This window comes from Mustela erminea, chromosome 3, assembly GCF_009829155.1.
Source record: "Mustela erminea isolate mMusErm1 chromosome 3, mMusErm1.Pri, whole genome shotgun sequence".
Classification (NCBI taxonomy): domain Eukaryota; kingdom Metazoa; phylum Chordata; class Mammalia; order Carnivora; family Mustelidae; genus Mustela; species Mustela erminea.
Window position 1 is genome coordinate 102564591 of NC_045616.1, and position 27387 is coordinate 102591977.

Below are 27387 nucleotides of genomic sequence, written 5' to 3' on the forward strand. Positions count from 1 at the left end.
TACATTGAGCTAATTCTTCCCATTGTGTTTTTTTTTTCTAATGTTTTGAGAAAGATGGCCAATTTGCCACCACCTGCTTTGTCCCGTTCAGCTCTCTGCCATCTGAGAAACTCTGCTCCATCCTTGGGCCTGATTCCCTGCTAACCCCAGCATCCTCTTCACCTCACCACCACTTCCCCCAAAATAAAGCTCCAAAGAGAAAGGGGAATGAGGTCATTCCACATTTATCTGGGAATGAATGCAATGGCCATCGGGGTGACTGTGTGAGCTCCACTGTGGGTCCTTGGGTGACTTTTGTCCTTTAATCCCTCAGCACCCCTAAGAGGTCAATGCTCTTGGGTATCCCTGTGTTCCAGATGAGGAAACAACAGAGGGATGATCCCTGCCCAGGGGCATATGGCCAGGAAGACTACAATTAGAACCCAGTCCCCTCTGTAACCAAAGGGCAGAAATGGGACCTTGTATACAGTAAGGCCATTGAGAATCCAAGTTGACCAATACCAGAGGCCCTGGGGCTCTGCTGTTGGGGACTGGGGTTGGGGGAGCGGTTGGGAGGGTAGATAAGAGCCACCCCTCTCCTCACCCCAGCCTGCAGCCCTTCATTCCTGACAACTGCTGAGACTCCAGGCTGGTATCTCTTAGATTAGCCCCCAGCTATTTTTATTCTGCCCTTGTTTAGGGAAGAAACACAGCTTGGGCAAACCCAAGGCAGGGCCCCAGGGGAGACCACCATTAGTCAAGGAAGAAAAGGAAGCTTCTTTTACATTTACTATCTTTTTTTTTTTTTTCTTTAGAAAAATATCCAAATTGGGTCACCCTGCCAAACTGCCACCAGCCAGCGGAGCCTTCTGTCCTCCTGAATTCACTAACTGCATTGTATCTGTCTTCCTTCAGAACAATATTGAATTGTTGAATGAAGTCTCATCTCTTGGGCAGGTGGCAAGAGGTGTAAAGCAGATGGCTTGGTGAAGGGAAAAGGAAGCCATGGGAGGGAAAATGGGAGGTGTGTCAGGGAAGACAGGGAAGCCAGAGAAGAGCCAGGCCAGTGCCTGTGAGGGAGAGGTCCCTCCTGAAGTGGAGGATTCTGAGACAGAGACATCTGAGTGGAGATGAGAGAGAACTGGAGCTCACCTGAGAGTCAGTCGTGGAGACAGAACTTTGAAATTATTGACAGCAATTCTCTAGATGATTGTTAAAACTGTGGGGGGGGAGAAGGATGACCTTGCCTGTGAGGGAATACATAGAAGAAGAGGGAAGCAGCTCTAATAAGCCAGCACTTAAAGGATGAAGAGAAGGTGAAGAAAGAAGAGTGAGGAGGAGTTGCCAGAGAACAAGAGGAAAACCGAGAGGGTGGTATCGCAGAAGCAGGAGGTTTCTGGGAGGAACGAATGCCCACCATGGTCCACAAATGCTAAGGATGAGGTAGGTGGGGGCAGACATCCTTCAGAGGAACAGCCTGGAGGTAACTGATGACCCCAAGGAGGCTTGTTTCTGGGAGAGTGACTATAGCAGAAATCAGACTGAGGTGGGCGGGGAAGTGGAAGGTGAGGAAACAGACTGTGTCGTAGAAGTTGAGCAGTAAAGGGGAGAAGACAGAGCAGTGGCTCTGGGGGGAAGGCATCATCGTCCCTGTCCCATCGCAGAGGACTACTCTCTCCCTCCACAGGTCCCCTGTGGCAGCCAGTGCACAGCAACCGCTGTCATTCTGTGTTGTCCTTAAAGGCAAGAGGGAGGGGTGCTATAGTTAGGTGCAGTCCTCAGGTTATTAACACAGCGGGAACTCAACAGTAGATGCTTTTGATGATGACAGTGACAATGACAAGGATGGATGAAGACAACTATGAAAAACAGATTCTTGTAGAACAGAAAGTCTCCTGTTTTGGGGATTAAAAGAACAGACTCCCTAAGAAGTCTAAGTGGTAAGAGTGGCTCCTCTGTCTCTGGGCATTCCTCCTTGTTCTCATGTGCTGTTTCCTCTTTTTTGGGTCATTATTTCTTCTTTATCTACACTCAGATCTCTGGGCATTCTCTTCCAACCTCATGGCTTTAAATCTCATCCATGTGTCTTCTTCCACATTTATACCAGGAGCCCTGACTGCTCTCCCAAACCCCAGACTCCCATCACTACATGTGTACCTGGCATCTTGACTAGGGGATCTAACAGACATCTCGAGCCCAACACGTCCAAAACCCAACTCCAGATCTCTCCTTCCTTTACTTACTTAGGCCAAGAATTTCATAGTTTTAGAGTGCTCAGCTGGCTCACTTGGTAGAGCATGAGACTCTTGTCTCAGGATTTAAGTTCAAGCCCCAGATTGGGCATACAGATTAAAGGGACATTTAAAAAAAAAAATGAATGTCATAATTTTAGCTCTCATTCCTTCAAGAATGATACCATTTCTTCAAGAAATGTTATCCCATTGGTTCTGTCTTCAAAATATATACAGAATATGACTACTTTTCACCACTTATGCTGCTTCAGCCACATACAAGCCACCATCAATCTGTCACCTGGACATGTGCAATCGTCCTTCCAATTGGCCACCCTGCTCTGCACTTGTCTCATTCACTTTGTTCTCTACACATAGGTCATATCAAGTCACTCCTCTGCCCCAAGTGGCTCCCTATGTCCCTCAAAGTACAAGCTCAATCATTCCAATGACCTACAAGGCTTTTCATGATTCCCCACTCTGGCTGATGTCCTGTGTCACTTCTCTACCACTCCTCACACTCTGCTCTAGCCACATGAGCTTCCTTGCTGTTCCCCCATCAGTCATGCTCCAGTATGTGCATGGAAACATTTCTGATGTATGGGTTTTTTCCCACACCAATAAGCATTCTAGCTGGAGTTCTAGTCCTATAATTCAACTCAATTTGGACACTACCTACCTGGTCATCAGATCCCACAGGCTAAAGGCTCAGTGCCACAAAACTGTGGCCCACCCCCACCCCCACTTCAGCTGCCCATCTCAAGTCTAGGTTGTCATGGAGGCTTCTGACCAATAGGCCACAGATAAGAGGTTCCCATGAGCACCTCCTTCTTAGTTTGATTAATTCGCTGGAGATGTTCAAAGAAATGAAGGAAACATTTTACTGACTAGATTACCAGTTTATTACAAGAGGTTGTAACTGAGGAGCAGCCAGATGGAAGAGATACCAGGGCAAGGCATGAAGAAAGGATGCAGAACTTCCATGCCCTCTCCAAGTGTGCCATCCTCCCTCAATCTCCAATCCTCACCAACCTGGAAGATCTCTGAACCCAGTCCTTTCGGGTTTTGTGGAGGCTTCATTACATTACAGGCATGACTGATTAAATCACTGGCCATCGGTGACTGGACTCCATCTCTAGCCCCTCTGCCCTCCTCTGAGGCCTCAGAGCCTCCTCTGAGGCTATTGATAACTAGCCCCATCCTTAGTGCTTTCCAAAAGTTGCCTCATGAAGACAACAGAAGAAACCTTTATCACTCTCATTGTAGTAAACTAAAGTCCAAGGGATTTAGCAGCTCTGTGCCAGGACTGGGGACACCAAATATATATTTCTGATGGTAAATCAGTGTCACAGATGCTCCCACTGTAAGCCTCTGCACTAGCTCCACCTGGCCCCTGTGTGGACCGCTCCTCCCTGAGCAGTCCACATGGGTAAGGCATCTCCCTCCTCAATAAGCCTTTGCTCAGATCTTACCTCAATGAGGCCGCCCTCTTTGACCATCCGCCTTAATACTGCATACCTATCCCCACACCTACATTCTAGGTCTCCATTAGCCGGATTCACTTTTCCCTAAAACATTTGTTTTCTAACAGAATGAATGATTTAGTATTGTAATTGTTTATCAGCTGCCTGTCCTCCCCCACATACTGTACGTTCCATGACGACAGGGAATCTTTGTTTTGTTCACTGAGTGCACTAGCACAATGCCTGATACAAAGTAGGTGCTCAGTAAATACTTGAATGAACAACCTCTTGACAGCTGCTCTGTCCTTTTAACTCCTCGACTGTCATCTAAGCAAAATGTGGAATATAAGTTTGCCTGTTAACAGTGAAAATTAAAATCATTTATGAAACATCTCCCAAAAGCTATATAGGTAAACTTTGTACATTTGTATTTTTTTTTCAAAGTCTGGTATCTGGAAAAAAAAAAATCCATAAGAATATTCCACGTAGGGGCACCTGGGTGGCTCAGTGGGTTAAAACCTCTGCCTTCGGCTTAGGTCATGATCCCTGGGTCCTGGGATCAAGCCCCACATAGGGCTCTCTGCTCAGTGGAGAGCCTGCTTCTTCCTCTCTCTCTCTGCCTCTCTGCCTACTTGTGATGTCTGTCAAATAAATAAATAAATCTTTTTTAAAAAGTAAAAAAAAAATATTCCATGTATACTGATAGGGAGTCCTAAACACAGCAAGACTGTAGAGCAAATGTGAACACTGCCCCCTCACGGTTGAACATGGCAATGGCTGCTTTCTGCCCAGCCAGCCCACTTGGGGATGATTTTGAATCCCCGTGGCTGGGTGATAGGGGTTGCAAGACATAACGCTACTGATGACATTTCAAATTCAACCTATTTGGAGAAGGAAGTAAGTTAAAGAAGAATAAAGTCAAAGGGAGATTTTTTTTTAAGGAGTACAGAGCCCACACATTCCCATATTGTAAGGAGGATGTTGACAATTAGTGGGAAGCAGTAAAGAAAAATGTTAAGACAAGAAAATCCTAAATTGATAACATCCATCTGCTGCACTTACAGCTGGAATCTGAGTGGGAATTTCCCATCTGTGCTTTATTCTCAGCTTTAATTTGACTATAAATAAGACACATGCGTGCACATTTTGCACTGTCTTCTGAGGCCAAAAATTGTTTAAGAATGATATATATAGAGAAGTGTGTATCTGTACCATGTACACACACACACACACACACACACACACACTCTTAACCTAGAATGTGTTCATTAGTCAGTCTGAGGTGTGTAGCCAATCTCTTACACACTTGGTCCTGTGACAATCTGGCACTTCATAACTGAAGCCGTACTGTTCACACCCTCCCTCTGCTCAAGCAGATCTAAACAGAACTTCCGACACCCAGGCCAGCTTTCACTGAAGCCCATTTGCGGCAGGAAACCTCAGGGCCCAGAATCCTGGAGGAGGCCCCATTCAGGAAGCCCACTGTCCAGTCAGACAGAAGCTGCATTTGTTACTTTACATTCTTGTCTGATTCTCATATTGACTCTACAAATGTCTACATGGACTATCACCCCCACTTTACACGTGGGGAAACTGAGGCTTAGTGACAAACGGTAACTTGCCTATGGTCACATAGTCCCTTACAGTAGAGGCAAGACTCAAAACCAAGGTTCAAAGTCCATGTTCTTTCCACTTTCCCCTCTGCCTCTATGTTACACCTCCCAGGGCCTCTGGGGCTATAAATAGTGGGGAGGCTGGATTTCATATGTGAGGCCAGTCAGGCCTATAGCATAAGGAGACACTAACATCTCCCAGCCTGAGCCCTAGTATCCCCCAGGCCTCAGCAGAACTCAGGTCCAGACAGGCCTCAGCTTATCACTAGCCTTGCTCTCATGGTTATATTTAGCTCTGGACCTCAGAGAGACATGGGCCAGCCCCCAAGACATGGCACACCCCCAGGCCAGGCCCACCACGGTACATAGAAAGAGAAGGATGTCTGCCTGAGCCTTTTTAGATGTGGTGTCAGCCACGTCCAGTGGGGACTTTTTGTAACCCACTTTTTTAGAGCATACGAGATCTTGTTCTTCTTGCTCCCTGAGGGAGGAACCACAGCTGCTTTACCAAGTATTTGTAATAGTCAGCAGTGTCTGTAATACATTGCATGTGGCTGTTGCTTAATAATCCTTTGTTGAATGAACAAATTAATGATCTAAGTTTATGTCCTAGAAATCTAGACATCAAAAACAGGACACAAATTCCCAGAAGGATACCTTATAAATCCACATGCATTTCATTCTATTAAATATAGTCAAGTTTATTCAAGGAATGGACATGAGTTTTCCTTATCCTTCTTCTCCCCAATTCTCTCTTCCTTCTACCAGATCTGGCATTAAGGCTATAGCAGGAGAAGTAGAGTGAGGAGGATCCAATCCTGAAGGCTGGCCTTTGCATGCCCCATGTGACAGCCACACACACCGGGTGATGGCTCCTGGAGTCCCTGTGTCCTGCAGGTGTCCTGGTAACACGCCTCCTCTTGCTCTACTCACCTTCTACAGGCCAGCCAGCTGCCTGCAGAAAGCTGGGGGGACGGGTCTGCAAACCACCTGCTGAGCACCTTGAGCAAGCCGCAGAGGTGTACAAGGTGTGCACTGGTTTGGCAGCCTGGGCTGAGCTCAGGAGCATGGACAGATCCTGACACTGGAGCTAAACGGGCAAAAGCTGGTAATTCCAGATCTTACAAAAATGGAAAGAGCCGCTTTTTTACAATATAAAGGACCGTAGCAAGGAAAAGGGCCAGGGCAAGGAAAATGAGAAGCTTGTCCGTCAGCTCTCGGCGATTATATTTTGTGATAAGCTTCCGTCCCAACTGGATGGTCCCTGACATGGACTTAAACTCTTCATTTGCATCCAGGATAGTCCGGGAAGAATTGGCTGAAACAAAAGAGGGAGGGAGCCTGACTCAGAGACTGTAGAGCACCAAATCCAAAGACTTTGCCCTGCTGGCTGGGTTACCAGCAAATAACATTGCACTCTGTAGCACTTTCCCCTCAGCCACAAGCAAAGATGTGAGCAGAAACAATCCAGAGGAGCAATGAACAAGGGTATTATAAGGAAAGCACCTCTCTAGGTCCCATCCAGCTCAGAGTGACATGATTTGTTTATATACAATGTCACAGGGCCAAAACTAGGTATCTTTCAATGTGAACATCACCAGGGAAAAAAGAAGAGAGTTCCTTTCCTGACCATTGATCTCAGTTTTCCAAAGCAGGCAGGCAGGCGCTCGTGAGAAGAGTCACCTGCCCCAAGATGAACCTGGGTGACTGTGGCCAGGCACTCTGAAGTCCTTTTGGGGTCAGAAGCTAGAAGTTACCAAGATTTTCCACCTGAGGTGCACCCTGCCAGGACCCCTGAGAGTCAGATCTGCTCTTGGTAGAATCCAAAAGAGTTGGGCTGGTGCCTGCCCCCAGCCCCACACATATTATTTCTTCAGTCCTGGGACACTGCTGTAGCTTTAAAGATGTCACACCTACGTCACACCTAGGCTCAGGCCACTGTATGAAACGTAAGGAGATGTGCATGTGCCTTACGGCTCACTGTGCCTAGGAAGACAAATGTACTTCTGAGTATGGGTATTTGAGCTGGACACTTGGGTAAGAAGGTCTGCCTCGTAAGATTCTCCCCAAAAACCCAACATCATCAGAACATCCACAGAATAAAATATGTTGTTAAGTGGAAGAGTGAGGTGTGAAAGAGCATATGCGAAAAGTGCCATTTGTTGAGAGGGGGATAAACAATATTTAATTTGCTTATGCTATACATGCTTGGAGGAGCTCAGAAGGATATAAAAGAAACTTTTAACAGTGGTTGCCCTTGGGGAGTAGACTTGATGGCCAGGGGTCAGAAGAGAGAGCTATGTCCAGGGCTGTGCAGTCCAATAATGCAGCCCCTAGACACAGGTGGCACTTGAACATGTATTATGTGGCTAAACCAAGCTGAGATGTCCCCAGATGCAAAGTACACACATGATTTCAAAGACTTAGTATGAGAAAAAGATAAAATATCTCAGTAGATTTTGATATTAATTGCATACTGAAATGGTAATATCTTATACGTAATGGGTTAAATAAATTCACAGGTTTCTTTTACCTTTTTTAAGGTGCCTACTGGAAAATTTAAAGTTAAATACATGGCTCACATTCTATTTATGTTGGACAATACAGGCCTAGAGGCTTTTTTCTTAATCATGTAATGCCTATTACCTTTCATAAAATTAAAAGTCAATAAGTAAGTAAAAGAAATTACCAGAGGAAACAGAGCAGCCTTTATATAAAGACAGATGAAGGGGAAAAATAAACACACACTCGGATAACAAAATCCCTCTCTTGGCCCTTTCTCCATGCCTACTGCCATCCCAAAAAGCCTAAGAGTCAGCTCCAAAAAATCTAATAGGCCTTTCTTATTCAACTTCATATTATAGAGAATTTTAAAGCATCACCAAAGTAGACAGAACAGTATCATGAAATGCCCTGTGCCCATTACCCATACCCAAGAACCACCAACTCCCTGGCACTCTGGTCCCCATACTACCCCACCCAATTCCAGCAAATTCCAGACACTATATCCCTCATACGCTTAAAAAAACAAAAAACAAAGCTGTAGTCCTATTAGGCTCTTAAATCAAGCTGAATTTGTGAGCTCTAAGGAAAGGATTAAGAATGCATTCTTCTGGGATGCCTGGGTGGCTCAGTTGGTTAAGCGGCTGCCTTTGGCTCAGGTCATGATCCCAGCGTCCTGGGATCGAGTCCCACATTGGGCTCCTTGCTCGGCAGGGAGCCTGCTTCTCCCTCTGCCTCTGCCTGCCTCTCTATCTGCCTGTGCTCACTCGCTCTCTCTCCCTCTATCCCTGACAAATAAATAAAATCTTTATTTAAAAAAAAAAAAAAAAAAATGCATTCTTCTTTCTTCAATAGTTTTCCCTCCTACAAAATAGGCTCTAAGAACAGCCCTCAGCACCCCAGAAGCCATTCAGCATCTGTGTACCCTTCTTACCACTTAACTATCTCATCTGTTTCTGATGTGTGTATAAACTGTGTGTGTGTGTGTGTGTGTGTGTGTGTGTGTGTGTGTGCGCGCAGGTGGGGGCGGGGGGGGGGGGGGGTCCTGTCACCTGCATCAAAGCAGAAAAGCCCTCCACTCAAAGGCCAGGTGGCCTCCTATTTTGCAGATTCTCCAGGCCTCTTCGAAGGCGTGAGCCCCGAGCCCAGCATACATGTAGCAGAGGTGATCAGCTGGTACTGAGCCTAAATGCCCAGGTAACTGACCCTGGGGACAAGTTGCTTGCTTAGCTTTTCCTTCCTCCTGTTTGAGCAGTACACTGAAAAAAAAGTGGCTCAAAATTATAGATACCTTTTAAGAGTGATAATGGTATTGTGGTTTGGTTTTGTTTGTTTTTTGTTTCAAGAGTCTCTTATCTTTTAAAGAGACATGTTGAGAGATTTACAGATGATGTCTGTGATTTGCTCTGAAATAATCCAGATGGAGGCCCAGGAAGGGTGGGGCTGAAACAAGACCGGCCAGGAGCTAACAACTGTGTACTGTGCTCTCTGCTTTTGTCTCTTCGTGAAATCTTCCAAAACTGTCTCAAACAGTAAACTCTCTCCTGTTTTCCTATACAGAAGGGAGACAACATGGGAAGGCTGCTGCAGAGAACCAGGTGCTCAAGTGGCTTCTTTTGTGGCTTCTCACTGAATCTTTTAAAAGGCGCTCACCGTAAATATAACACAGACAGTATATCATATGCTGAGGCCCTAGCAGACCAACCAGCAGCCAATACACTAAACATCTCCTCAAGCAATGATTCCCCAACCTGCCTGGTCACATGGTCCACAGAACTCAAGAGAAAAAAACAGACTGCTAGGCTCCTCCCCCAACCCTGCTAGCACCCACTTTCCAAGAGAAGGCCTGGGAATTCTGCTTTTCATATGAAGCCCTGGGAGTGCTTCTGCTGGGAAGCATTTTGACAGGACTGTGCAGATCTTCCAGGACAACTACAAAACCAAAAAGAGAAGTAAGAGCAACACACCCCACTCTGGGTAACACCACACTGTGAAAGAAGTGAGAAGCCACACAAGTCAGTAAGCTTGGAGATGAGGCTGTGGAGAGGGGGCAAAGGTGGAAGATCCTGGTGGCAGGTGTCAGAGCAAGGGCTTTGGGAGAAGCTTCTATCTCCAGGTCTCGCTTTACCTAGCGTCTGCATGGCTTCCTCGCTCTGCTGGACCTGCTGGGACATCATCCTGCTGATCCCCATGAGGCTCTCCGTGATGGCACTGGATGTCTGGGCCAGGCTCTCTTTGGTGGTTTTCCTATAAGTCCAGAGTGGGAGGAGGTATATCAACAAAACCCTGGCTGCAAGAAAACCCATCTTCAAATGAGATCCCATTTTTTTTAATCTATCAAAATAACATATTTAAATATCAATGATCACAGTCAATACCCACAAGGGTATGCTGATACCACACTTCTGAAGACTACTAGTAGGAATGCAATCTGGTGCTACCTTCTGTAAAGCAATTTGGCAATATGTATTAGGAGCCTTAGAAACATTTATGCCTTTGGCCCAATAATCTCATCCCTGGGAAACTCTCCAATGGAAAAATCCAAAATGTAGGCAAAGCCTACATTTTGTCCTAAGATGTGGCCTTGTGTACTATTTACAATACTGACAAACCAGAAATGTAAACAGACACAAACAGGATTAGCTAATACAGGGGAATACTATGTACTCTTAAACTTTGTTTTAGAGTTTCTAAAATAACAAGCAAATCTTTGTGCTACTATACTATGTGAAGAAGAGTGGGGCCCTATGTTTCATATACGGTATGATTCTGACTTTGTAAAAAAAAAAAAAATGGTGGGAGGAGGCAATATATCAAAATGTGTGCAACACAGTGACAGTATGGTTTCAGTTTGTCATTAACATTTTTCTTTATTTTACCAATTAATTACAAGTAAGCATGTATTTCTTTCATACTTAAAAAAAATTACCTATATAATAAAGTGCCAATATAATAAAGTGCCTATATAATAAAGTGTTTTACATTGAAAACAAGAAGGGGTTTCCTATGCAGGTTTTGCACCTTGCCAATTGCTATCTGTTCTTTCATCAGGGCCCAGAAAGACAAAAAGACCGATACCTTTGCCTTAAGAGGTCTCCTCCCTGGAGAAGTTGTGCTTTCTCTAGATTGTCGATAGCGATTTTGCAAGTGAGATTAGCCTTCCTCCATGAGGTCTGATTGCTGAAATCAGAAGGGTCTTACATGAGTTTCTGTCAATCAGATCAAGTCACAGCAGCTCTTCCTTCTGGCAAGGGAGTGAGGGGGAAGGCCGCCCAGGAGTGGACACTAGAGAGTCCATACCTCCCACCACTTCCACCTCTTGGTTGCCCCAGCAACTGCTCCAGCTCAGGCAACAACATTTCTAGGGACCCTGGTGGCTGCCTCTGGGATGTTCTCTTACTGCCCTACTCTCTATAGCTGTCCCTTTCCTTCCAGGGCAGCAAGAGGGAGCAGTCTGGCCATGGGACTTCTGTGCTGACAGCCTGCAGTGGCTTCAGACTTCAAACTCGCCTGAGGCCCTGCTCTGTCAAGTTATCACTAACATTTTACTGCTCTCTGCCTTGTGCACTGGTTGGTTCCACTTCTTGAAGAAATGGAAGAACCGTGAAAAACAACCATGTCTTACTCATCCCTGGATCACCAGTACCTACCCAGAACAATAGTCTCCGGCCCATTAGCCAATCAATAGGTATTATGAGAAGGAAGAAAATCATAGAAAAGTAGTTTTCCTCAATATTTCTTTTCTTTTTAAAGTTTTAAATTTTTTTCTTTTTTGAGAGAAAGAGCACGTGTGAGGGCGAGAGCAGGGGGAGAGGAAGAGGGAGAGGGAGAAAATCTCAAGCAGGCTCCATGCTCAGCACAGAGCCTGACACAGGGCTTGATCCCAGTGCCCTGAAATCATGACCTAAGCCAAAATCAGGTGTTGGGTGCTCAACTGACTGAGCCAACCAGGCGCTCCTAAATTATTTAAATTCCAGTTAGATAACATGCAGTGTAATATTAGTTTCAAGTGTGCAATACAATGATTCAGCACTTTGGTCTTACTCAGTATTTTTTAAAGATTTGTCTTTAGACACCCAGAACAGTCACGAATAAGACAAACACAAGGTATTAGGCAGAGCCCAGTTTCATGGGACTTATTCTTTACTTGACCTCCCTTATGAGAGACAACTCAAATTTAATGAACAGCTCCCTGGGGTTAGCAGTGCAGCCTTTGTCGACGGACTATAAAAATATTAACTGCGCCCCTCAGAGAATCAAACTCAAGAACTATAGCTCTTGGTAAGCTGGTTCACATCAACTATGCTAACCCCTGAGATATTTACAAAGTCAAACACAGGGCACGTGAACTGGCAGGGTGTTTTTCTAAGAGAACCTCTGTGCTTAAAACATTAAAAAGAGATGTCTGCCACCAGAACAGCAGTGCTATGCCATTCTACACCTGATATTTAAAAAGAATCGATTAAATTTTTGAACTGTTAGCAAGGGGGTTCTGCCAGGCCTTGTGACACAGACATGAGTAAACCACAGTGGCTGCCCTCAAGGGGGTTCAATTTATTGGGGAAAAAGACAAGCAAACAAACATTTGCTGAACAGTGTGATAAGCATGATAACCCAGGCAAGCACAACCAGTTTTCACACACAATTGCCTAAGTATTCATTATACTGCTTTCTCTCTATCTCCCTGTAACTCCACATTGTGAGTGGCCATTCTCAACTTTAAAGCCATGTGAAGCCCATCTCATCTAGTGTAACCTACTATACTTTATACAAGGGGTCCTCCTGACTTAGTGTTTATAATCCGAGTATCCTTGGTGGCCAACGGAAGCAAACACCATCACGACACAAAGTATTACAACCGAGCCACGCGTTTTAACACTGGTCGCTACTCACACATCCCTTCCTATTTATACTAGGCTCTACCATGCCCACATCTTTGTCAGTCTCCTCCTGTTGCTGGGTGTTATAAACACAGCTGTTGCTCAGCAAGGATGATGCTGGAGAATTATTCAAATCAGAAGCAAAACCAGAGACAGGTCTGGCAGAGTTAGAGCAATTAACAAGTTTGAAGGAAACACCCAGGAGAAGGAGGATTAGCAGGGGCTTCAAAAGAGAATGACTTGCCTACCAGAGGATTGGGAAAGCTGATGGAGCCCTCAAATATTTTTGCCACAACACTTATGATTATGATACAAAAGTCAAATGTGAAGGGATGGGTACTCTTTCATGCCATCAGACAATTTTGTTGGAAAGTCCCACAACTCAATACCCAGAAATAGCACATACCTCAATTATACAAAGGTTAGCACACAGCTACAACGATAACCACCATTTAACATAGCATAACATTTTATATTTTGGGGTATTTTATTTTTTAAGATAAAGTTCCATTTAAAACTTTCTAAATTTTGGTCCATCTTAAGCAGGACTTTCTTTGGTAGCAATTACCCTTAAAGAAAAAAGACCCTGTGGTGCGTGGTATGAAATGTGTAAGCCTGACTATTCACAGACCTGTACCCCTGGGGCAAATAATGTATTATAAGTAATAAAAATTATTACTTAAATAAAAATTATTAATTAAAAAAAGACCCTGTATCACAAAAGCAACCATTTTTTGGTTTTGACTTAAAAAAAATAATAAAATGGTAAATATGCTTTTATAAACTATACACACATTTGACCTACCAACAACCACTGCTGGCCTCTGCTTTGAGAACTATTGATCTAGAGAAGACACTCAGTCTGTGTATAAATGACACAATTAAATCATTAAGCCAGGTTTGTTAGGCAAGCCCTTGTATAAGCCTCCCAGGGAGCCTGTGACCTAGCACAAGCCCCACCTACCTGAGCATCTGCTTTTTGTGATTCTCCACTTCCTGGAGCAGAACTTGTTTCTCTGACTCTTTGTCTTGCTCTTTAGCTGACTGCTCAAGCTCCTTTGGGGGAAAAGAGGTCTATATTAAAATAATTTTAAAAGCCAATATAAAAACCAAAGAGCACTTCTCTTTCTAGGTGGTTATACAATAGCACTTGAAAACCCTTCTAAAAGAGAACACTTAGAGGGGTGCTTGGGTGGCTCAGTTGTTAAGTGTCTGCCTTTGGCTTAGGTCATGATCCCAGAGTCCTGGGATTGAGCCCCAGGAAGCCTGCCTAAGCCAAGCAGGAAGCCTGTTTCTCCCTCTCCCACTCCCACTACTTGTATTCCCTCTCTTGCTGTGTGTCTATCAAATAAACAAAAAAATCTTAAAAAAAAAAAAAATAAAGAGAGAACATTTAGGAATGCCAGGTAACAGAACAAACATCCTTATAAGTATATAGCTGACTTGCAAGAAAGTAAGGATAATCCTCAGGACCTCAGGGAGAGAAGGGAACTAAGAGCCAGAGCGCTCAACCTGTGAGCTATGCATAGCTGCCCTGGAATGAGAGATTCACTCCTATAATCTAGGGCATACCTGGAATGAAAAGGGAATAAAAAGTTAGTAAATAGGAGCCCCCTGGTCCCACTTGGAGATAACACGGAAATACCAAACTGCTACATGTCTAAATGCTCACTCTCAAACCCTGTAGCTATTTCATTATCGACTAGTAGCAAACAATTTGAAGGTTCACTGTGTGCCCATATTTACACACATACATTCATATATATAAAACGTGAAAATAACAGCCTTTCAAAAATAAAAAATTAAATGATTAAATCAGTGCTAGAGTGAAGGCAAAAAGATCAGCTAGGTTCAGTGATACTGCTAAAATTCTTAAGTAAACTCTTATGAAAGAAACTGCTTATTTTCACAATTGCCTTGCAAATCCCTTAAGAAGGCAACGCACCGGACCCAGACATACTATTTCTGAATGGCCAGTTTTTCTTCCAGGTTTGAAACAGATTGTCCTCTGTTGAACAGCGGAAGTTGTCAGGAGCATCTGGGGCCATGTCACAGGAAAATCACAAGTCTTTAAATCCCAGCACCACAAGCAGTGAGACCAGGTGCCCCAAGGCCCACTTAGGAATGGGCAGATGCATGCACCCATCTTATTCTCACTAGGGCACAGCAGCAGAAACAGGCTATGCAAATGGGTACTTCTCACTGCAGTGGTTTTTGAGAGCACATATACCTTAGCTGGATTCAGGAGTGCTGTATGTGCCTATGAAGTGACTGCACACCTTAGAAACAGGAAGGAAGAGGCTAGGCAAAGCACAGGATTAAAAAACCCCAGTGAACACTGACGATGCATTCAAAAGTTCCTTACTTTTACCTGGAGAACACGGTAGTACAGTTACTCGCACTGTCAAAACGTTTACTAAAGAACCTGGACAGCTCTCAAGCAGAGGTTACTGCCAGGATGGGGCCTCCTCATTGTTCCCCAATTGCCCCACATCTCAGCTCTGCAGCTACTCACCTGTATTCTGTGCCGCAATTGCTGAAACTTCTCTTTTACTTTAGTATTCAGTTCAGTAAGTGCACTCAATGGTCCTGAACAATCTCGAATATCCTAGGAGACATTGAAGAGGTGAGGGTGGCCTTTCTCGAGGCAATAAAATGAAATGATACCATCTGTACAGTGAGAGTTGGCTTAGACCACAACTAAGGCTGGCCTACTGACTATAATTCATCCTGATCTTTGAGGCTTACCTCTGCAACACAAGCAAAAACATTATCATTTACATTTCTCTCTTAGCTCTTTAAATTAATTTTGAGCAGATAATATAAAAGCATAAAAAGAAACACAACTGTCTTGACTTGTTAGTTCCTAAAGTTTAACAAAACGCTGCCCGGTCAGTATAAAAAGGCTTAAAGTAGCTTGTATGTCCAAAAAGAATGGACATCTGAAGGTGATACTTAAACTTTAGATCTTTCCAACTTGAAAATCAGGATGCTCAATTCATGGCATCATCGAACAAGGTTAACTTCAACCTGATTTTACAAACCATCTATTATAAATCACACTGTTTAGAGCCATGTTCAAGGGTAGACTTAGAATTCGTTTCTGGACATTCAAAATTACTGGCGTCAGGTTTTAGAGCAGGCCTTAGACCCAGAGTATGCGGATTCAAATTCTGGCTGTAGCAACTTTTTGGTTGTGTAACAAAAAGTCACTTGAGTTCTCTCTGCCTCAGTTTCCTCATCACATTGCCCACCACACAGACATCTAATAAGATGAGTCTTATTAGAGAGTACAGAAGGGGACTAAAGCAGCTTAGATTATGTGAAAAGACAATTTTATTTGTATGAATCCTAAATTTATTTTTCTAGATTCATCCCAGAAGTTCTGCAGTGTGTATGGAGAAGTGAAGTTGAAGAAGACGTTTAAATGTTTGCATCAAGTTTCCTCACTTATTCTCTGGCTTTGTCGTTAAATCACACACCCTTGCACCACCATAAGGTTTATTCTGCATCTGGTTTCCATGGAGAGTCCTACTGTCCTTCACTTTTTGCCACAGCTAGTTGCAAACTAAGTCTACATCTAATGTTTAGTAACATTTGTTGAAAAGGGAAATAATGCCTAAAATCAAGGTTTAAAACTCCCAGTTTCTTTCTGCTAAATTCTAGGAACCATTTCTACATTCCTAACTCTTGCCTGTGCCAACTGGTTACTGCTCTGCTTGCTGCCTTCTACCCTCAAATGGCTTAAGGCAAAGCATCGCAATTACCCCATCTGTTCAACAAAGTTATAGATACTCCCTAAGTCCCTTCTCTAGGCTGACTTTCCCCGTCCGGTCGCAGTCTTGCCACCATCTGCCTTCTGATTCAGGCCTTCGTATTTTATCCGATTTCCTCATTTACACAAAGTTCATTTCATCGGGTGCCTCCCATGTCAGGCAGCCTTTGGTACCACAGGACACCACACCCTGACCAGTTGGCCAGGAGGGGGTGAGGCTAATGGCTCCCAGGACGCCACCAAATGGTGGGGAAGTTGGTGTCAGAAGGCGTGGCCTACCAGGGTGGCAGGTATGTTATGCGGTGGTCCCCGCAGAGAAGTGTGTGAGGGGGCGGCCAATGGGGCCACAAAGGGGAAGCCTGGTCAGGAGCCGGGGAACATGGGACTGTCCAGACAGGGCAAGGCAACAGCAAGTGAAGGGAGGATCAGGGCCAACGGTCAAGGAAACGGGACCAAAGGGGCACCACAACGAGGCAGCCGGCCATGGGGCGGGATCAACGACCTCAGAGACCTGACCAAGTGGTTAAAGCTCGGGAGGGAAACCACCGAGTTCATAGGAGGCCACCGGAGCCTGGGTTTAGGGACGCTGGAGCCCGGCAGGGGTCTCGGGAATTAGTACCTGGATAAGCGCCTTCACCTCCAGGTCGAATTTGACAATCTCTTGGTTACAGATACGGACGTGTACATCTTGCGAGGCCGCCATGTTGAGGCCGCCAGCGACGGGCAGCGGCGGTGCCCAAATTTATGCGCGTTTCGCGTCGCGTTCCTTCTGCGTGCGGTCTTTCGGCAGCGCCCTCTAGAGACCGGCCTGAGGCGTGCGAGGGTCCGGGCGGTAAGTCCTGGGGATTTTTCGTGAAAACTCGGGACGGATTCAGCTTGGCCTCTTGGCGTGGTCCTAGGAACACGGAGAAGAGAGGGAGTATCAAGGGCGTTTTAACAGTGGCTTTTCCCCATCTTCTATCTAAGAGCCATTCTAATGACTCCATATTTTTTGCATAATGGGGAAAAAAAAGACTGGAAGGAAAGTATCAATTGGGATATCTCTGGAAGGAGGAGTTAACAATTTTTTATATTTCTTTAAATTTTCTTGTATTTTCCATATGTTATACAGTGACTATAAATTGTGGAGCGAATGAAAAATGGTATTACTACTTCTAATGTATGGAATTCAAGGCAGGTCTCTTAGAGCACCTCTGCCAGTTCAATACTCGGTCCAAGGGTTCTAAAATCACAACTGATCAAGCCACTTCCCTGCCTATAACTCTTCTATGGCTCCTGGCAGTTTCCTTTTGTGTACAGGTGGATTTATTAAATCTACCTCGCTGGAGTAGTTTTGATGGAAATAATTAAGAGCAGACCCTCAACAAATGCTGGCTCTTTTGTTTCAGTTTTATTATTAAATAGTCCAAGTTTCCTAGCTGTGTTCAAGGCCGTAAGCTACCTCAGCCCATCCCTCTCCTGGATTCCTCAAGCTCTTTTTGTATCTATAGCTTTGGAATGTGCTGTTCCCTTTTCTTAGAAGGCTTCCCCCCTCTCGTTCCTACCCCATGTACTTTTTTGTTCACATCAGCAACCATAAAATATGAAGACCTGAATGCCTAGCTGTGTATTTTTCTTAATCCTTCAGCCACAGCTGAAAGAGGCAATGCCCCTGTTTTACAGCTCAGTAGATGGACGAAGAGTCGACCACAGCAAAACCAAAACTGAACACCTGTGCCCCATGGTTACCTAACTTGAACGTGGAGGAGCTTTCACTGAAAGCCATGTCTTCCCTCAAAAACCAAATCTGACCCCTTGGGTAGTGTTGCATACATGGGGCTATGTAGCTTGCCCATCTGTTTCTCCATTGTTCCACACGGCCCCTTAAGGTGTTCATCATCCCACCGCACCTAACAGGCAGGGTATTGCAGGCTTGGGAGTCAACCCTGCTTGACTCCTGTTGGACAATCCACTTCACATCTCTGTGCCTCAGAATCCTCCGGACGCTAACTGGTGGTAATCACAGGGTTGTCTGGAGGATTAAATAAGGTAGTACATGAAGAGCGCCAAGCATAGTGCAGCAGTGTGGCATGTGTTTAAGAACTCAACGGGCATTAGCTGCTATGACTTTACTGACATTTTTGGAACGCTGCCTATGTGCCAGGCACTTTGTGCTAGGTTCTTAATGTGTGTCATCGAACTGAACTCTCATGGCAAACCTATGAGGTAGAATTATACACATTTTACACGAGAAGAAACAGCACAGAGAGAATGACTTGCCCAGTGCAGAAAGTGCTAGACGAAAGATATGTGCATTTTAAAATTTGGATACATACTACCAAATTGCTCTTCAGACAGTTTATATCCATTTATACTCCCACAGCAGTGCAGTACAAATGCCTGCTTTCCCACCAACGTGCTGTGTTAACAAATACTAAGATTTTTTTAAATTTGCATTTCTTTTATCATGAATGAGATTGAGTGCTCTTTGTATTTACTTTGCTCACTTCTCTACTGTGTGGTTGTTCTTTTTCATACCAGTTTCCAGGAGCTCTTTATATAGTAGGAGGATTAGCCCTTAGATTTTTGCATAGACTATAGAATTTCAACTTGCCTTATGATGGTTTTGGCCTTAAAGAAGCTTTTAAAATTTTTATTTCGCATAGAATTTATTGATCTTCATTTATGACTCCTGGATTTGGGATCTAAGTTAGAAAGGCCTCCCCATCCCCACCCCATGGGTTTTAAAGGAATTGCCCACATTTCCTTCTGTTATTTGTTCATTTATACATTTTGAGATACATACTGGCTTACTGTGTGAGATACAGAGCCAACTTTTCTTTTCCGGAGTTTCCTAGTTGTTCCAACCCTGTTTTCTGAGGAATCCATCTTTTTCTCACTGGTTCTGGATGCTACATCGACCATAATAAATTCTTACATTTTAATCTATTTCTAAACCTTCCATTCTGTTCTGTTGGCCTATTTATGGGTCAAAATGACAGTTTATAGTTTTATGTGTTTTCATGTGTTTGGTGTAAATGCCCAATCTTTTTCTCCTCCCAGCATCTCCCAATTATTTTTTCCCCTATGAACTTTGTAGAGTTTTTTTTTTTTAACCCCATTTATATGTTTTGAGATAGCATTAAATTTTTAATATAATTTTGAGGACTGACAGCTTCATGTTATTGGCTTCTCTGGTTCAAGAACTTGGGTCTTTTTTTCCATTTGTTCATGTCTTCTTCTGTGTCTTTCATGTTAAAGTTTTCTTTATCTAGACCTTGTAGATTTTAAGTTCATTTCTGGTGATGTTTTAAGACTAAAATATTTTCAAGAAACTGACATTTTTCAGGTCACTCAAAATTTTTGGATCCTCAGATGGAAGCTCCCTATTTAGGACACATGACCTTGGGCCCCTTTCACATCTGGCTTCTTGCTGGAAATTCCTATGCAGCTGACAGTTTCCACGCAATTTTTCTGCAGTAGTTAAAGAAAAAAACATAGCTCCTTTTTTCTCCACCCTCCAACATGCTCCCTTCTAACAAACAGACCCAATTCTAAGCCCTCAAGCTAGAGGCCATCTTTGAGGGATAGACGTACAATGTGGTGACCCACATCCTCACTGACTTATTGCCAATGCTATTTTGCTTCTATCACCTTTACCCTCAGATCCTGAGATGAGCTTTTGGTTACTACATCTGCTAGTTTTTGGCTTGAGTTCTGTTTCAGATTCTAAGCCTATTATCTCCTTCATACACAGATATCCATGCAAATATTACCTGTGACCTGGCCTGGTCCTTTAGGAGTATGAATTGTCTCTGAGTACAGGAGCAGACTGGAGTTTGAATTGGGGCTATCATATAAGCTGGGTCTGAGGTGAGTCCCCTTATCTGAGTCTATTCTCTTTTGTAAAATGGACATGGCCACCCACCTCAATGCACCGTTGAGAGCTGAGCTACCTGATAGAAAAGCACCTTAGGGGGTGTCATGAAGGCCAGCCACCCTAGCCTTCCAGACTTCCTAACACCCCTTCCTTATTATAAATCTTTCAGCTGGGATATTAAAACATTTCCAACTTTATGTCTTTCTGGCTAAAGGGCTCTTCTTGTTCTGAAAGGAGGGTCAAGTGAATGACCCATTGAACTGGGTGCTACCCACAAAATGTTGTTTCCTAAGGACTATACTGACCCAGCTCACTCAGCTCCTTAAAAGTTCCCAGACCATGACAGAGACTCCTGTGAGGAGTGGTCTTGACGGAGGTCAAGTCCATGAGAGGTGATCTCCACTTTGCTTTCTGACAGCCCCAATGTCACTTGAATGAAGCAAAAAGAACTTCAAGAATCCTGGGATGTCATGCACACAAGCCTGTCAATTCTTTACCAGTATACCCTACTGGATGTGGTTCCTGTGTCCTTGTAAGTATCTTGGCAATAATGTACCCAGAACCCTCTGCATGTGTAACAGCTCTTGTCTTATTCACATGCTGTCTCCCCTCAGCAAACTCGGAGCTCCTGGATCTCTCTCTAATCTTATAGTCCAGTGCCTAGCACACGTCTTGGTAGAGTATATGCTAAACAAATGTTTAGCATTTGAAGGAACACACTGTTCAGTGGTGTTCACTCAGGTCCCCTAATGTAAGACTTTATGTATATGGAGATACCTGTGTGGCTCAGTTGGTTAACCGTCTGCCTTCAGCTCAGGTCATGATCCCAGGATCGCGGGCTCCCCGCTCAGTGGGGGAGACTGCTTCTCCCTCTGCCTCTTCCCCTGCTTGTGCTCCCTCTCTCGAATAAATAAATAAAATCTTGAAGAAGAAAAAAAAAAAGACTGTGTATATGCCCAGCCTATCTCAGAGACTTACTATGAATTATTAAACACATACAAATGAGGAGAGACGCAAAACAGTTTATCTCCCTTGCTTACCCAAAGAATCAAAGAGGAAAAAATATGTGTAAACTAAACTGTGCTCCAAACTATGAAGAATGCAAATGTTTTCATCAATAAGTAATTCTCCATAATAGCTACATTTCACTAGAGTACTGAAAAATCAGCCCAAAGTATCCAGAATGTTAGTTCTTTATGCCTTACACCAGGAGAGGGGCACCACAAGCCACAGCTCATGGCTGTCTTTAGTCTGGAATTTCTTTGCAGTGATTATCTTGCAGAAAAGCAGATGGTTACCTTGGTAAGCGACAGAAAAGCAACAGAGAAAGGGCGAAAACATGAGGCAAACAATTCAAAACCTTTTCATCTTTTTTTATTTTAAATTACAAAGGATGTTGCATACACTGATGAATCTGTATCTGACTAGAAGTGCTGAGGGGTTGGAAGGTGACAGAAAACAAAGGCAACATTTGAATTGCCTTTTCTTCTGAAAAGAAAAACTGCACAACTATTAACCAACATTTAATAGAATAATTTTTAAACAGCTCATGCGTCAACAAGATAAAATTCTTTCTAGACAAAAGACAAGACTGAATCCAATAAAAAGTTTCATAGCTCCAGTTGGGGAATGGGGAAACAAAACTACAGAATATTTATGATAGCATTACAAACAGGATCCTACGCCACTATGCAAAAGAGGTTGCCACATTGTATGAACAAATGCTCTGAATTCTTGCCCTTCCGCTCTTCTCTTGTGACTTCTTATGTGCGGTCAGCCCTAGTATCATTGTTAATCACAAATGCTAAGTTATAGGACAAATCCTAGGGAAAGAAGGTAAAAAGAAAAAAAAAAAAAGCAGGCAGTGGAATACAGTGTCATAAAAATGTGGTGGAAAGGCAGATACAGTACACACATACATATTTCTGTTATTTGGTTCCGAAAAAAACACACGGCGAAGGGCAAGACACAGTAATCAGTCCCGCTCCCATCCGCCCAGAATTTAATTAACTACACCATTGTGTTTACATTGTTATGAAAGAGGCAAATCTAGTTCACCCACACTTGGCACACTGAAATACCCAACTCTGATGTTCTTCACTAGTCACCAAGTCTTCAATTCCAGAATATTATTTGGAAGTAGTTTTAAGGTTCTACTCCCTCACTATTACATCCTAACCTCTCTTTCCTAAAGAAAAATGGCAATTTGGCATAATTCAGTTCCTAGGTGTAATTTCTACAATTTTCGGTCAGTTTACTAAGCACGAGGATTATGCTTCAACACATAATCCCACTTGCCTATGGAAGTGTAAAACTGTCAGTAGTACATTTTCATCATCTTTCCCCAACATACTTATTCCTTAAAACGAAACAACCATTCCTACAGTTGACATTCATTGTTACATCCCAATGTGTTTGAAATATTAAAAAAACATGGAGTCATCTTCTCATAATGCCCTTATTAAGATTACAAAGATTACAAAAGAATCCACAAGTATTACGGCACTGTGTGAGACTTGTCATGATCCAAGGGAAGAACAAGACTGCAGTTCTGTGCAAAGTTGTGGAAATGGCCTCAGTTCCATGGGAAATGGTATTCCACAATAGACTTCACTAGAAGGATAATTGAAACCTTTTACTTTAACACTGAAAGCATAATTCAATGCATTCTCAAAATTCAAGTTTCAAGATTTGGAGAGATGCTAACATTCTCTTACATAATTAATTAGAAAATACTTGAACAGAATTGTAGGAAGACTATATAAAGAAAGGGAACATAAGCTTTTGTTAATTCCTGCTGAAGGCAACTTGAATTTGTTTCTTAGAAAGTTAACTAAATCTTAGCAGCTAAAATATTTTTAAATGTATGGAATAAAGAAAAGCACATCCATTCTTGAAATTTTGGTGAATAAACTAACAGCTTTATTAATGAAGGCAAACATCAGATAACTGTATGAATATTATATATATAAAAAGAAATCCAAACTAACAGCATTGTATTTCAAAAGTACTGTACTTCTGTTTCTTTTAAAGAGACTTGTCATCTGTTTTATAAAACAAACAAAACGGGTATTCTTCTCCTAAAAAATTCTGGAAAGATGAAATAGTCAATTTCAAGCTGATGGACTGAACACACCTTTCTTTAAATGCAGACTATTGCTAAGAAGCAAATCAAGTCAAGCATTAGAAAGAAGATGTCGGACAAATTCATGAAAGTCAGAAACAAGGGATGTAGTGAAATGACTGCTAGTCTTTCCCTCTCTGGTTTAAAGACCATTCAAAACTGGTCTTTCATACAAATATAAAATAACTATAAAGAGAGGGAATTGGAAACCATACCCATCTGAAATCCTTCATGATGTTTTTATAATTGCTCTGATTCTCTTACCAAAAAGGTCAAAGTGAACGGTATAGGAAGTGGAAGGGAATGAAGACGTTAAGTTTAAATGTACAAGTAAGGCACAATATAAAGCCACATCATAATCTGTCATGAAGGATATAGGAAAGGACAAGAATCATACATGGTACAGTAGAACAAGCAATCATATTGACTGAAAAAGTGTGGCACCCAATTCAAAACTCAGACAAGATCTTAACAAGAACAACTGGACAGCATGCTTTCATATGGAGACAAACTCTATAAAGAATCCAGTGTATCTGAAATGAGGAAGAACGTTTTTTGTATTTTTTTTTTCAATCATAGTAGTACTAGAGTCAAAGTTTATGACTGCTTTTGGAACAATGGGTTTATTTGAGGTGAATTCACAATGCCTTCACTTAAAGTAAGATTCTGGACTTCATTATGAGCTATCTGTATACCATGTATGAACACAGAAAACCTTTAGAGAGCTCTTCTCTAATGATCTTCACCCAAAAATACATGCCACAATTTTCAAAAACAGAACATGTACAATTGTTGGGGTTTTTACGTTACCCTTATAAGATTTGTTTGTGTGATACACTAAACGTATATATTTTAATGACAATAGAGGAAGCAGATTATTACTGGCATTAAAGTACAACCATTTCTAGACGGTTTTAAATGCCACAGAGTCCCCTGGTTAAAATGTAAAGCTGCACAGCTTGCCTATGTCATCTTTATGATAAAGTTAAAACAGCAAGAGGATTTAACTTTCACTCTACATTTTACTGCCAGGTTTTTATTTAGATCAAGTATCGCTGCAGCATTCTGACCAGCCCAGATTTAGCAGCAAATGGCAGGAATCATATAAAATGCAATTTTTTTTTAACAAAGTGCTTTTCTAAGATATACATACATATATAAATAGGTACAAAATAAAGTGTCAACATTAAAAAGCTCAACTATTTAAAAGCTTTTAACTATTTAACTTAAGTAGTACATATAAAACACTGAAATGCAAGGATATGGAATCTACTAAACAGATTCAAAGTCTTTTTTTTTTTTTTTTTTGAAATGCAAGACCAAAAAATCAAATTCTGGTTTGCAGACAGGAAAAAAGTATCAAAAACCAGAATTCCTAACAGAGCAGCTAGAAAGGGGCAATTTTATAAACCTCATCAGCTGAATCTCTATCATGAAGTGATTTCCACCTGATTGCAAAACTGCCACATTTTGGAACATGTCTCAATTTACTAAACACACTCTGTCAAAACTTCATATACTTCCAATTTATAAGCCTGTGCTTTGCCTTCTCCCATCTAAAAAGGAAAAACTTTAAACAACGAGCTTACATTCTTTTAAACCATTAGCTCTGAGCTTATCATCTGTTCAGCATGAATGCACTAACCAGGTACATTTCCACCAAGCACACAGGAAAATCTTGTGCATCACAGTTCAGCTAAGGTGTTAAGACAATCCTTCTAGAAGTTTCCTTTTCATGATGGCAAAGAAGCATATAAGCAACATTGTTCAGTTGTTACTGTGTTTTAGAATCAAACTATAAGCTATAGCTTCATATGCTACGGCTTACAAGTAGGGGCGTGGGGGGAGAAGGGATAAAGTAGAAGAAAAGGAAACACACTATAAAGACAAAATATAATTAAAGAATAAATTCTCCAGGGGGTAATGGAGAAACAGTTGGAGAAACAGGTAATTTCCCAGCAGCTAGGTCTGAAATTTTTGGTATTTTTTTTCTGGCTAGGTAGGATCTTTTTTAAAGTATAGTTTTTAAGCCACCAGTTTTCAGAGTTCAAAACACAAGATTTGAGGATCAAACAGTAAGAGAGACAGAATGGGAAGATCTGTGGGGAAGGTTTATAATGCTGCCTTGACACAAGAAATTTCTCATCAGAGGTAAAGCTTTAACACAGTTAAAACACTGACTAATGAAGCTGTTTTATGTGAGCAAAAAAGAGCACCTAAAAACTAAATGTGTTAATATTTCTCAGTTCTAGAAACTATAGAAGAAGAATAAGTCACATGTAAGTTTGAAGAAGCTAGTTTGAAAATACCTGTACAAAAATATAAAAATCTATAAATCGTTTTTGTTTTTGTTTTAAGCTTGTGTTGATCTTTGAAAATATTACATGCACAATAATACATCAATTGGAAAAGTGGCAACTAAAGAATTAGATATTTTTAGCTTTTTTCTTTCTTTACATATATATATATACATAATACAATAAAAATAATCTGTATTTTGGTTGTTTGGTGGAAGTATACTACAATAAGCTAAATAAACTTTTTAATTTTCAAGGTCAAAAACTATTTTACCAATAGCTTACTAAAATGAAATATATTAAAATTTCCTACAATTAAGTGCAGAAATAAAAAGACTTACAGACATCTAAATGGCCACCAACTTATCTACTATGGAAGCGAACTACAGGAACAGCAAAATAATATTTGTGTGTGTGGATGCTCCTTCTGTAGATAATTGGACCCAAACAGAAATAAAATTCACAGTTCAGTAAGATCCCTAACCCTGACCTTTTCATTTTTCTTTTTTTTTTTCTCCTTTTTTTCATACATTCATACAGTATCATGTAAGCTGTGCAAAACTTTACTTAGACTGGCAGTTTGCCATATCAGTTGCATTTGTCTTTGGTACAAAAAATAAAACAATCGCAATAATGTGCAAGTATTTGTCTTCTTCCGGTCAAGTACCGAAATATGAGTTTTCTAGAGCCATCTTTTTTTTTGTTTGTTTTTTGTTTTGTTTTTTATACAATACACAGACTCTGTGGCATATATCTACATTTCAACATAGTCCTATATACATTCAAAAAATTTGAAAAAGAGTTGGAACAAAAAAAAAACATTTAAACCCCATAATTTTTCCATCTATATATCTTGTGTTTCCTCATTAGGGTTTTCATCATACAAAATATTACCAGTTTTATAGTTTCCCCAAAATACAAGGCACAAAGAATATGCTTTTTTTCTTACTTGCACAGACATTATATATATATTTATATATATTTATATATACCATATTGAGCTCAGAAAATGAACTTCTAATATGGCACATGGGCGTGAGTGCTGGGTTGTGCCATGTACAAGTGAGATTAATGTTTGTGGAAAATTAGAACAAAAGGAATAATTCTAAAAACAATCTAAACCGACTGTTTAAAAAAATGCTTCCTCAATTTTTTTGTGTGGTTCAGAGCATAAACCTGCCACAATATTTGGCTTTTACTAATGTCTTCACTCCTCCCAAACGTTTTACTTTAACAGATTTTTGCAATCTGTATCTAAACATTTACTTAAATGTTTGAGTTTCGATTCTGATGACAGTAGCAGTTTTAACCATGGTTTATGCTCTGAAAATGCAATAATCAAGTATTTTGGATCATGCTTCACTTATGCTACTTAGTTCTTAAAACAATGTAACCTAATCATAAATGTTTACATAATGCTAAACTGACATGCAAAACAGAATGAAAATTTACAATGAATAACGTGACAAACACAGACATTTCTGACCAGTGGTCCAATGAGGCTGATTACACTTTTGATGTTGGTATCCTTAGTCCTACAAGGCCTCCAGTGGGATTGCCTTCTGCAGTCTTCTCTAACACTTGGTTAACAAATTCGGAGGTTTGCCCAGCAACTGGGAGACCTGAGGAAAAAAGAAAGGCAGCACACTTAGGCACAGAAATGG

At 41.8% G+C, this 27387-nt stretch overlaps 2 protein-coding genes across 9 annotated transcripts in view; both read right to left on the reverse strand.

Moving 5' to 3' along the window:
• BNIP1 (BCL2 interacting protein 1) overlaps positions 1-17159 on the reverse strand; it is a 28200-nt gene extending 11041 nt beyond the window's left edge. The window contains exons 1-6 of one of the 3 annotated variants that reach the window (XM_032334897.1): positions 17063-17159; positions 15184-15276; positions 13633-13724; positions 10867-10968; positions 9917-10035; positions 5943-6604 (exon numbers count right to left, since the gene is read on the reverse strand). In XM_032334897.1, coding sequence (XP_032190788.1) covers positions 6408-6604; positions 9917-10035; positions 10867-10968; positions 13633-13724; positions 15184-15276; positions 17063-17146 — 687 coding nt within the window. In that variant the 5' untranslated portion in view covers positions 17147-17159 and the 3' untranslated portion in view covers positions 5943-6407. Of the gene's footprint in view, positions 1-5942; positions 6605-9916; positions 10036-10866; positions 10969-13632; positions 13725-14628; positions 14948-15183; positions 15277-17062 lie in introns of those variants that run through there. The other 2 variants (XM_032334896.1, XM_032334898.1) reach the window with 2 other exon arrangements.
• A 91-nt stretch (positions 17160-17250) lies between these two features.
• CREBRF (CREB3 regulatory factor) overlaps positions 17251-27387 on the reverse strand; it is a 62176-nt gene continuing 52039 nt past the window's right edge. For 5 of the 6 annotated variants that reach the window (XM_032334893.1, XM_032334888.1, XM_032334890.1 and 2 more), the window contains one exon: positions 21661-27345. In XM_032334893.1, the coding sequence (XP_032190784.1) occupies positions 27230-27345 (116 nt within the window). In that variant the 3' untranslated portion in view covers positions 21661-27229. Of the gene's footprint in view, positions 17339-21660; positions 27346-27387 lie in introns of those variants that run through there. The other variant, XM_032334889.1, reaches the window with a different exon arrangement.